This window comes from Cystoisospora suis (genome assembly GCF_002600585.1).
Source record: "Cystoisospora suis strain Wien I chromosome Unknown contig_395, whole genome shotgun sequence".
Lineage (NCBI taxonomy): Eukaryota > Apicomplexa > Conoidasida > Eucoccidiorida > Sarcocystidae > Cystoisospora > Cystoisospora suis.
In genome coordinates, this window is record NW_027153196.1 from 978 (window position 1) to 13,055 (window position 12,078).

At 53.0% G+C, this 12,078-nt stretch overlaps 2 protein-coding genes across 2 annotated transcripts; both read left to right on the forward strand.

Moving 5' to 3' along the window:
• The first annotated feature begins 542 nt into the window (after positions 1-542).
• CSUI_001005 (uncharacterized protein) lies at positions 543-2,725 on the forward strand. The gene has a single exon (XM_068061211.1). It carries the CDS (start codon positions 869-871, stop codon positions 1,637-1,639), a length of 771 nt encoding a protein of 256 aa, XP_067926812.1. The 5' UTR covers positions 543-868; the 3' UTR covers positions 1,640-2,725.
• Positions 2,726-3,692: 967 nt separating this feature from the next.
• On the forward strand, positions 3,693-10,283 carry CSUI_001006 (uncharacterized protein). The gene is made up of 3 exons (XM_068061212.1): positions 3,693-4,104; positions 4,970-6,656; positions 8,675-10,283. Exon 3 carries the CDS (start codon positions 8,840-8,842, stop codon positions 9,632-9,634), a length of 795 nt encoding a protein of 264 aa, XP_067926813.1. The 5' UTR covers positions 3,693-4,104; positions 4,970-6,656; positions 8,675-8,839; the 3' UTR covers positions 9,635-10,283.
• The last annotated feature ends 1,795 nt before the right edge of the window (positions 10,284-12,078 follow it).

Below are 12,078 nucleotides of genomic sequence, written 5' to 3' on the forward strand. Positions count from 1 at the left end.
GGACTACTCCCGCAAACATAGACGCCGGCGGGAATCACAGGCTTCCGGCAGGAAGACGGCAGCACAGACCAACCGGAAGCCGACTTCCTGGAGACGAAGACCCCAAAGAGCAGCACCGCCATGGGGAGACAATTATAGAAGCAAACACCAGGATGCGCCGAGCGACGCTGAAGACGCTCAGTGGCCGATCACGCACGGCAGCGCGGAACAGCCCCAAAGAGCCCTATCGCCATGGGGACGCCCAGCCGCTGACCACGAGTGACGCCACGTGCAGTCCAACCGCGCCGAGCAGCCACGGCAACGCGCAGGCCGAGTCTGCGAAGACCTAACTGTTTACACACTAAGAGATCCGGCAACAAGGGACGCTGCCAAGCCAAGTGGGGGGGACAGAAATGGAATCCCCTTTCGGGATGGGTTCCTCCCCCAGACCAGCCAGGAGCACTACAGTGATCTCGATGACGTCATGGTGGTATAGGAGAGATGTGTGTGGGACGGAACCCAGGCAGGAGAACGATCACTTTTTTTACTTTCTGTGTTTAACTCTTAACCGACACAATTGTATTCGTGAGCCGCTCGTGCCCCCGCGTGGCAGTACAGCATCTGCGCGACTCGCACGCACCCGTGTACAACAGGTGGGAAGCCGGGACAGTGCAGATGCCCCAGGGAAGAACGTGCAACTTCGCGCCTCTGCTAGGGGGCCCCAGTCCCATCCCCTGCAGAGTGAATCCCAGACAAGTGGAAGCCTTGGTGAACGGGTGCTACATATAAATAAAAAATTGACTCGCAGCTCGGAGTGAGGCGCCGGCACTAGAGACCTTCTGGCTGTTTTAAGGTGACTTGGGTGCCGTTGTCACATGCCGTTGCCGGAATGACCGTATCAGCGCCTACCACTCGCAGCCGCATCACCGCGAAGTCATCTGACTTCAGGTGGCGACGATGTGCCTTTTTTGTGCTGGGCACTGCTGGGTTAGCCGTCGTACTTCCTCTTTTTCTGGACGGCAAGGTACCAGCGGCTGTTGCTCATGGCGAGCTCGCAGAGCTCCACTCGGGCCATCCCAGGAGCTTGGCGGCCAAGCCGGTTCCCGTGTGCGGTGCGAATGCGGAAGGCAAACAGAATGGCAAGAATTTGGAGCTGACCGCGAAAGACGGTCTGCAGTTCAAGTGTGCTGCAGACCAAACATTACACCCGCCTTCGAAAGGCTCGGACAACAACGACTTCTCCGATGTTTACGAGTACGACGCAGCGAAAAATACCTGCAAGGGGACCGGTACAGCTCTAAATTCTGTGGTGACGGGAGCAACGCTCACGAAATCTGAACAGAACAGCCTGCCGGCGGCCAAAAGTGCGGAAATAGTTTACACGCTCAAGTACACTGAAGCACCGACAGAAGACCAGTCCTTGTGCTACACCTGCAAGACCTCCTCCCCCTCGCCTAGTGAATGCACGGTTCATATCACCGTCAAAAAGAAGACCCCCCCGTCACCACCTGAGGATACCCAGCAAGGCGATACCCCTGCCCCTCCCGTGAACGGGACGACGACGCCTCCCACCTCGACTTCCACTTCCGATAGTCGTAGGATAGCCGCGTCCGCTGCTGCGGCCGCCGCAACGTTCTTACCAGTGGTGTTTTTCTTGTGAGAAAGCCTGAAGAACGGCGGCTTGCCGCGTGTGTCCTGACGTTTCAGCTGGTCTATCTTCAAGCTGGCGGCAACTTTCCGGGGGGACCGTTCAGATTCTGGGTAAGCTTTATGCAAGACAGTCTCAGGAATCTTGACCCATCAGAACCCAGTGTTCGCGGCTCCATCTGCTCTACTTGAAGAAAGTGCGGAGGTGAAACTTACCATGAGGCAGGCAGGGTTGCTAATTGCACACAAGACTACAGTTCCTCTGGGTCTAGCCGCTCCTCATCCCAATTTGTCAAGCGCAGCTAGGACTGGACGCATAGGGAAGACTTGGTGTCCCAGTGGAGGCCACCTTGTATAGCACTCTGGGCGCCGGAGGATCCGGAGAGCCCGATGCGGTGAGCCGGCTGCGGGACGGCACCACCAGTCGCGACGTCATCATCTAGGTGGAAGTCTTATTTACGCCCGGTGGCTGTTCTTTCCGGGCAAGCAGCACTCCTCTGCAACCTCTTGATAAGCGTGTAGAGGGTCAAGGTTTGTGCAGCGCCGAGGAAAGATATGCTCGTAATCTACAAACAATTCACATACTCTTGCCAGCTCCGCCAGGCACTGACGAGGCAGCTGCGTGATGCGTGGTTATCGCTAGATCAATCTTTGGCGGGCCGTGTTCTGCCTGGCTACCAGGTGAGCAAAAAGTGCTGTTGGAGAGACCGTGTGAAAAACTGTTACGCCCATCTGGGTCAGTCTGTGACGAGCCAGGTCGAGAGAACACAAGGGTAGAAGGCACTCAAAAGTGTGGTTTCACGCGCCAATGTGAATAATCCATCATCCTGGGACTCAGGTGGGTCCCGGTATGAGTGTCTATCAGCAGTCGGGAGTCTCTCCTACCGTCTCCCCCATGTCTTTTCACGGTTTCCGTCACAATCAGAATCTCCTTTTCCCCGTACAAGATAGAGATGGGAGTGCAGGCCGGAGATCATTCCTCCTTCGCTCCTTGGAGGGCGGCGGCCGGAGAACCCGAAGAGAGAGGATGCACAGAACAGGTAGAAAGAAGGATTCCGACTGAGGGTATACCTTCTTGACTTCTTTTCAACAGTAGACACGAAGAAATCGTTCCTGGAAAGATCAGAAGAGAGAAGTCTTCTTGAACTAAGACATCCTGAAAGGACAGGATGCACATCTATCCTGCTTAGTCCGGACCCGATGTATTTCCAGGAGGAGGGCGTCATCAGTCTTATCTGCCTTCAGCTTTTGCTCTATGTTCATTAGGGAAAATCACCAGGTGAGAAGAATAACATGGAATGAGTAGATGGAGCAAATGAATGAACTGGGACTTGCGAAGGCTAGGGAACTGCACAGCTAGTAGCGTGGAAGCGTGTAGAATATTCATATGGGCTTCAGCAGGAGAGGGATAGAAGTACTCTTCACGGATTAGGGCCTTAACTTGTGACTCGATCTAGGTGCCCTGCGGAAGACTAGCCTGGTCAGTGACTGGCTGGAGTCGGTGTGATGCAGTCTCGAACAGCCAATCGCGTCAGATCGGATAGCTTCTGGCTCCAGTATGGAAAAGGGCGGATATCAAAACAGGCGGCCGTATGCCGTACTCAAGTGCACCGCGAGCTGCCGTCTTGCTATTTGCTCTAGCTACACTGGCTCGCTGTATTCACAAAGGCTCCTCGACTCGGACGTGTACCGAAGAGCTTTCCTCCTGACGGATATTTCATCAGGACCAAGGGCGCACCGTGAGTAGGTGCGCCAGGATTTCAATGACCCCAACACGGACGTGTCACGACGTGCCTGCTGATCGATCACTTGTGTAGAACCAAAGCTTCTTCAGTGTTTAGCCGTGGCCCCGGACACGACAAATCCTCTGCAAGGGGTTCTTGATCCATTTATGCACGGGCACAGTTGTGTGTCCGTGCCAAAGCAGCAGAGGCCCGATCTCTACACAAAATCATTTGACGCTGTCTTTGGCATCGCTCTTGGCACGTTCCAATTTCTGCTCACGAGGCAGATGCAATTGCTCGATTTCAACCAGACCCCGATGTTTCCTTTGTCCCGCTGGACAGGTGCAGTGTGTGGAGCCCCGAAGGGAACTTAACACTCCTGTTTGCCCGTAACAATGAAGTTGGTGGTGTTGGCTGGGGGTATCCCAACAGTAGAAGGCACCTGTTGTGGGGTTTTCACGCTGTAAGGCGGCGGCTAGGATACCATGCTGGTACCCAGGATGCACCCCGCAACTATATGCTGGTAGCAGTTCGGAGTTTTCTTCGCACTGTCCACCTCATCTTTCCGCCTTCTTCGTGAAGATCGAAACCCTCTCTTTTCTCCCGCAAGAAGAAGGCAAGAGTGTTTGCAAAAGGTTCTCTTGTTCTTTCCTTACAAGGGACTGCGATTCCTGTGTTGAGACCATGAAATCGAAAGGAGTGATGCTCGGTGAAGCGGGAGAGAAAGGAGATTTTGTCGTGAAGCTTCTATCAGGTCAGCAGTTCATCTCTGTCAGCGCATCAGCCCTAGCACATATCATCTCTCTTGATCACGACATTTCACTCTACCAGCTTCAGTCTTCCTTTTACACAGAGCACATACATGCCTTCATTCATCTGTACATCATACTGCACGTATACATGTATTTGTTTATGTTGGTATGTACACAGATCCATAGATGTCCTTCTTCTTTATCCGAGTGACTCTCGATGGATGGCTTTCACCTTCGTAATGAAGGAAGCTCTCAGATACCTCTGACATCCTCCCTGTGTAAGAGTCGCCTGCAGGGGCCCATGTGTCGACTTCAAGTGTCTGAGATTCGGGGAAGAAGAGAGGAATACTTTGGATAGTGATGGATTGAATAGATTACAGCTCCCACATACGCGCACAGAACTGTCTAGTCATTCATGCAGCTATGCAGATAATCATGTTCCTCAACCATACCTTCCAGAGAGGGTGTATAGGTGACATTCATAACAGAAGGATCCCCCACTACATGTGTCTTCGCCATTCCTTAGACCTGTAGAGACACGTATGTCCCCTGACTTCGCGTACTCTGTTGAGTTCTTCTCTTTGCTTTTCCCTTTTGCCGAAAGGAAGATAGCTCAACACAGGGCACGCACGGAACACAGCCCGGCAGATCGATTGATGTCATATTGCATGACTGTCTCGGACCGCTGTGGAGAAAACCAGCGGTTCGTTCCGATATCCCGCCGGCCGCGACGGAGTTCGCATCTACCCCTGAAACCTGACACCTCGGTCTTTCGTGTTGTGGTTCGCACAGCCTTGTTGTAGATTTTCAATGCGTGTTTGTGACTTCCTCTGCCCCTCAGTCTTGCGTCGGTGGATATGTGTGTAGGAAGTATTCACTAGGACTCAAAATTGCGGCCGGGAAAGAGGACAAAATAGGAAGATCCGTATTCAGTTGGATCAACGCAGGACCCTAGTCTCAGGAGTCGGCGGGAACAGAACATGAAAAGGGGCAAACGTACAGGGAGAGGGAAAGGCAGTCTGCGGAAGCCACGAGATTGTCAATGGTGAGAGAGAGCTTGGCTTCTGCCCTCCTTCGAGAAGATCTTCGCTTAAACCAAGTGTCTAGTGTGTTCAGATGAAGTATGGCTGTGTCCATTCCAAATCAGGGTGTAGCTAGCCCCCTTAGCTTTTCTGAAGCCGTCTCAACGTGTCGCAATCCTGCAGTGGAATTCGGGGCCACAGGTTGCTATAACGTGGAGGGGCAAAAGGACTCGCCGGCAAGTGCAGGTCTCTCTCCCAAGATGGACGGATTCCATGTGAACCGACACAGGGGAGACATCGGTATTCTGGAAAGCTACGGGTGTACGGAGTTTGCGGCCCGCGAACCTGAACGGGCTCCTTCGCTAGTTGTTGCTTCCAGCTCAGTCAGCGGAGCCCTGTTCAACCCCAATCCGTATGAGGCTGATATACCATGGCTCAGCGCTTTTCTGCTTAACTTCCAATGAGGACAGTGACCTGTGATCGAGAAGATTGCTCGAGCAAGTTGAACAGTAGTGCGGGAAAGCCATGTCGTTCCTAGCCAGCCCCAGAGAGCGTATGAGAAGAGATCGGCGGCTGAGCGCTTCTCTCACACAGGGCCCCACCATTGTGCTGCTGATCACAGCCCCGAAGCAGAGACTATATGTGAAGGCTGCAGTTCCCTCGACACGAGTGTCCAAGCGAAGGGGCGGGCGGAAGGGTAATATGTTTCTTGTGCTCATGTCAGCTTTTGTCGCCTTCATCCGATTCTTCCGTGGACCATTCTGACTTTGCTGACGTTCAGACATAACGTCACCACCATGGGATTTCTTAACCTCAGGTGGTGCCAGTTCTTCATGATTGTGTTGAGCTCAGCCGGGCTTGGTCTCGTGTTCCCTTTGCTCGTACACGGAAATGTACCAGTGGACGTTCGTCAAGACGACCCTGGCCGCCCCGGCTCAACCGGTGCAGATGTCCCATCACCAGACCTGTCCAAAACTTACGTTTGTGGTGAAGATGCACAAGGCAAACAAGAGATCAAAAAGACAGAGTTGACTGGGGCAACTGGGTTAAAGTTCAAATGTGCTCCAACCTTAACTCTAGGCCCTCCCTCGGATACCGATGACTTTCTAAACGTCTACGTATACAACCAGAAGACAACTAGCTGCGATACCGAAACCAAAACCCTGAACTCTGTAGTCAGTGGAGCGAGGCTCACAAAGTCGGTGGAGGACAAGATGGCACCCAGCTCCGACCCGGTCTACACACTGACGTACACCAACGCACCAGACGAATCCCAGACCCTCTGCTATACGTGTAATAGCGCCGCTGAAGAGAACCTCAAGCTTAGAGCCGCTCAAGCTTCTACTGTTGAGTGCACAATTCTTATCAACGTCAATGCGAAGACACAAACTCCTCCCGAGGGGCCCAACGAAGGCACCGCCCCCGACGTTGACGGCACGAAGCCTCCAACCTCGACATCTGGTGCTGGTGCTATGAAGGCTTCTGCTGCTACAGCAGCAATTGGTTTCCTGTTAGTTTTGCCTCGTCTGTAACAGGCCCTGGTGGAGTACACCAGACCGTCTCGTGTCCAAGTGTGTGCTGAACGTTCCAGCCGGGGCACTTCCAACTGGGCATCAACTTGTGACATCCGGCTAGGTGCCCTTCGGAACACTTACCTGGTCAGTGACTGACTGAACTCGGAATATGACATTCTCGAAACGCCAATCACATCAGAGCGGATAGTTTGTGGCTCCACTATGCGAAAGCGCGGATGTCACACAGGCGGCGGTACCCAGGTGCATAGCAAGCTGCCGCCTTGCTGTTTGCTCTAGCTACACTGGCTCGCTGTATTCACAAAGGCTCCTGGACAGACACGCGTAGCAAAAAGTTTTCCTCCCGACGGAGATCTCACCAGGACTAAGCGTGCACCGTGAGTCGGCGCGCCAGGATCTCAAGGACCCCAACACGGACGTGTCACGACGTGCCTGCTGATCGATCACTTGTGTAGAACCAAAGCTTCTTCAGTGTTTAGCCGTGGCCCCGGACACGACAAATCCTCTGCAAGGGGTTCTTGATCCATTTATGCACGGGCACAGTTGTGTGTCCGTGCCAAAGCAGCAGAGGCCCGATCTCTACACAAAATCATTTGACGCTGTCTTTGGCATCCTTGCTCTTGGCACGTTCCAATTTCTGCTCACGAGGCAGATGCAATTGCTCGATTTCAACCAGACCCCGATGTTTCCTTTGTCCCGCTGGACAGGTGCAGTGTGTGGAGCCCCGAAGGGAACTTAACACTCCTGTTTGCCCGTAACAATGAAGTTGGTGGTGTTGGCTGGGGGTATCCCAACAGTAGAAGGCACCTGTTGTGGGGTTTTCACGCTGTAAGGCGGCGGCTAGGATACCATGCTGGTACACAAGACGCACCCCGCAACTATATGCTGGTAGGAGTACGGAGTTTTTTGTTTCTTTGTCCACCTCATCATTCCGCCTTCGCACAATTTTATTCTGCTTCTTCTTTCCTCCAGCAAGAACAATTTGAGAGTGCGTGCAAAAGTTCTTTTCTTCTTTTCTCTCGGAGCTGAGTCTCAAACTATGGACAGCAAACCACCAAGCTCGTGTTCTGCCTTCATCCTCTGCTGCTCCCTATACACCAAAGCAAGCACTGAGGACAACGGCAGAGTAGGAGCAGATGAAAAACCGGTGATAGAGCAGAAGAAGATTTGGGACTGACGAATCCCCCGAAGCTGGGGGGCCACTACCCCCTCGAGGGTAGGGTGAGACTCGCTTGTGTGAGAGAGAAGCGTCAGGAGAATAATTTAGTGGAGTGAAGCTCATGCATCCATACAAATACATCTTTATATATATATATATTCGTCCGTTCAAAAAGTCATATGACTAAATCATATCTCCAGTAATATCAATGGCGAGAGACTTAGCCGTTGAAGTGCCCCCTCAGTACTCAATGTGGCTAAGACTTGAACAGTCTCAAGCTACGCGGAGAGGAAGCGACAACGTCTTTATGAAAGTCAACGAATTCCGGAAGCGACGCCGAGACTCTACCGCTCTTCTCGTTTCGACTGAGGGGCGTGGTGTTTTTCTTCACTCATGCACACTTGTAGTCAAAACGCAGCCCGAAAATCTAACGGTCCTATTCGACTACAGCCCAGTGAGAGTGTTGGGGTGCGGGCCAGCACACGTTGATCTTGACGTGGCCACGTCAGCAAGAGGACGGCTCTCTACTACCGGCACGAGGCTTCGCTGCAGCCAACAGGACACGGAGAGACAGTGGGATTTCGGTGGGGTCCTGGGTACTATCTCGGGTATTCATAGCCTGAAAGAGATCCTCTACTAAAAGCTTCCAGTGCACTAAGCAAAGCCCCCTCCGACTTACGGTCTGGGTGAGGCTGGGGGTGACGGCGGTCGTGAGCTTCTATGCTTATCCTCTGTGCAGCACGATGGTTTCAGAGAGGCAGGATCGCCCAGACAGGTTGGACAGTCGGTGGCAAGCCCCGACAGCGCACGTGCCGGCGAGAAGAAAGTGCAACTTCGCGCCTCTTGTAGGGGCCCCAGCCCCGTTCCCTGCAGAGTGGATCCCAGCCAAACCGAAGCCTTTCGTGGACGAATGTTACGTTCACATGAAAAATTAACACGAAGTTCCAAGTGAGGGCGCGGTACTAAAGAGCTTTTGGCTGTTTGCAACGTGACTTGGGTGCCGTTGTCAGATAACGGTGCCGAAATGGCGGTATCAGGGCCTACCACGCGCAGCCACATCACCGCGAGGTCATCTGACTTCAGGCGGCGACGATCTGTCTTTTTTGTGCTGGGCACTGCTGGTCTAGCCGTCGTGCTTCCTCTCTTTCTGCAGGGCAAGGTACCAACGGCTGCTGCTCATGGCGAGCTCGCAGAGCTCTACCCGGGCCATCCCAGGCGCTTGGCGGCCAAGCCGGTTCCCGTGTGCGGTGCGAATGCGGAAGGCAAACAGAATGGCAAGAATTTGGAGCTGACCGCGAAAGACGGTCTGCAGTTCAAGTGTGCTGCAGCCCAGACATTACACCCACCCTCGACAACCCAGAACGACGACTTCGACCAGGTGTACGAGTACGACAAAGCTACAAGTACCTGCAAGGGGGACGGTATAGCTCTGAATTCTGTAGTCACGGGAGCAAAGCTCACGAGATCTACACAGAACAGCCTGCCAGCGGCCAAAAGTGCGGAAACAGTATACACGCTCAGCTACACCGGGGCACCAACAGCAGACAAGTCCCTGTGCTACACCTGCAAGACCTCCTCCCCCTCGCCTGGCGATGGTAGAGCTAGTCAGCAAGCAGTTGAATGCACGGTTCATATCACCGTCAAAGCGAAGACTCCGCCTTCACCACCTGGGGGTTCCCAGCAGGGCGATACCCCTGCCCCTCCCGTGAACGGAACGACGACGCCTCCCACCTCGACTTCCACTTCCGATAGTCGTAGGATAGCGGCGTCCGCTGCTGCGACCGCCGCAACGTTCTTACCAGTGGTGTTTTTCTTGTAACAAAACCTGAAGGATGGCGCCAAACCCCCCGCTTGCCGCGTGTGTCCTGAACATTTCAGCTGGTGTGTCTTCAAGCTGGCGTCCGTTTGAGGCAGCTGGCGGCAACTTTCCGGGGACCGTTCAGATTCTGGGTAAGCTTTATGCAGGACAGTCTCAGGAATCTTGACCCATCAGAACCCAGTGTTCGCTGCTCCATCTGCTCTACTTGAAGAAAGTGCGGAGGTGAAACTCATCGCGAGGCAGGCAGGGTTGCTGATTGCACACCAGACTACAGTGTCTCTGGGTCTAGCCGGTCGTCATCCCGCTTTGCCAAACGCTTCTAGACTGGAAGCATAGGGAAGACTTGCTGTCTCGGTGAGGGCCACCTCGGCGTGTATCACTCCGGGCGCCGGAGGATAGGGAGAGCCCGATGCGGTGAGCCGGCTGCGGGACATCACGACCTGCGGCGACGTCATCATCTAGGCGGAGGTCTTATTTACGCCCGGTGGCTGTTCTTTCCGGGCAAGCAGCACTCCTCTGCAACCTCTTGATAAGCGGGTAGAGTGTCAACGTTTGTGCAGCCAAAGACAGATATGCTCGTAATACACAAACAGTTCACATACTCTTGCCAGTCCCGTCAGGTACTGACGAGGCAACTGCATGATCCCTAATTATCGCTAGATAAATCTTTGGTTTTTCGTGTTCTACCTTGCTCCCAGGAGAGCAAAACGTACACTGGGAGAGACCGTGTGAAAAACTGTTACGCCCGCCCGGGTCAGACCGTAGCGAGCCAGGCCGACCACGACACGATGGTGGATGGCACCCAAAAGCGTGATTTCACGCGCCAATGCACATATTGCATTATCCTGGGACCCAGGTGGGTCACCAGTATCAGTGTCTGTGATCAGTCCGGAATCTCTTCTACCCTTTCCACGGTTTCCGTCACTATCAAGATCTCCTTTTTCCCCGTGCAACATAGAGACGGGAGTGCAGGCCGGAGATCTTTCTTGCTTCGCTCCCCGGGGGGCGACAACGTTGGCCGGAGAACGTAAGGAGAGAAGATGTAGAGAACGTACGATAGTCAAAACGGATTCTGACTGAGGGTAAACTTCCTCAACTTATTTTCAACAGTGGACCCAAAGGACTCGTTTCTGGAAAGATCAGAAGAGAGAATTCTCCTTCAATCAAAAAGACACCCTGAAAGGACAGGACGCACACCCATCCTTAGTTCGGACCCGAAATATTTACAGTAGGAGTGGATCTTTAGACTTATCTGCTTTTACCATATTCTGCTGTAAGTCTATCAGGGAAAATCACCAGGTGAGAATAACAGGGAATGAGTAGACGAAGGAACAGATGAACGAAGTCGGGACTTGCGAGGCCCAGGAAACTTCACGGCTAGTAGCATGGAGCCGCTGTGGAATATTTGTATGGACTTCAGCAGGAGAGGAATAGGAGTACTCTTTTCAGAAGACAAGTAGGATCTTGACGGTGGGCAAAAGGATAAGGGTGTATACTAGACCCGTTTTTGGGTATCAGTGATCACGGATGTCCATCGCCGTACGGATAGCCCTTAGCGGATTCCTCTGGTCTCCCCGTATCATTCTCCTTGTATTAGGACATCCAGGATGAAGACGCAAAGACTATAAAGGGATTCTTTGAAAGGAGTAAAACGCTCACCACGTGTAAGTATATGTATAGACATGATCATGTATTCGCATACATGCATGAATATGAGTTCGCATACCTGCAAGGTGAACGCAGTCTGAATCATCCCGCCGTATCCCTCGAGAAAACCTCAGTGAATGACAGTAATAACCTAAGGACTAACCACTAAATCCTCTTTGCTTTACTACATACACATAGAGATATGGAGATAAACAGGCCTGCCACATGTACCAGTCTATCCGTCGAGCTACACATACACATCAACACGCATACAAAGGGTAGAAGGGTAGACAGTATTTCGTAAACTCGACTGCGGGCGGCAGGCATCCCGACAAAAGAAGCGAAGGAAAGCCTGTTTTCCCAAACAACTGAGGGCGGTTTTTTATAGTCTCTCAATCTAGGGCGTGGAAACTGTCGGCCCTCCTGGGAGAGGAAAGGGCAGCATTTGTTGGACGCCAGCGGTTCGCGGCGAGTGAATGCAGGGCTCTTACAGACCCCGAAAACGATCTTTGTCAGGAGAAAGTGCAATGCTTCTTCAGCTGACTGTGCTCTCTGATTATCGGACCGCAGCCTCTGTAGCAGTTTGTGGCAGTGTCGAGCCACTGCGAGTTGCTGCCGGGAGTGTCGGAGAGCTTGGTTCCAACCGGCCAGTACCTACTATTGTTGACATTGCGAAGTGACGTGACAACAAGTTGCGGAGTGAGTGTCAGGGGTATCGCTGGGAGGTGTGTAGTGACTGTTGGGAATGTCGCTATAAGTTACGGAGTAGATCCTAGGGAAGGCAACCGGAGCTGGGG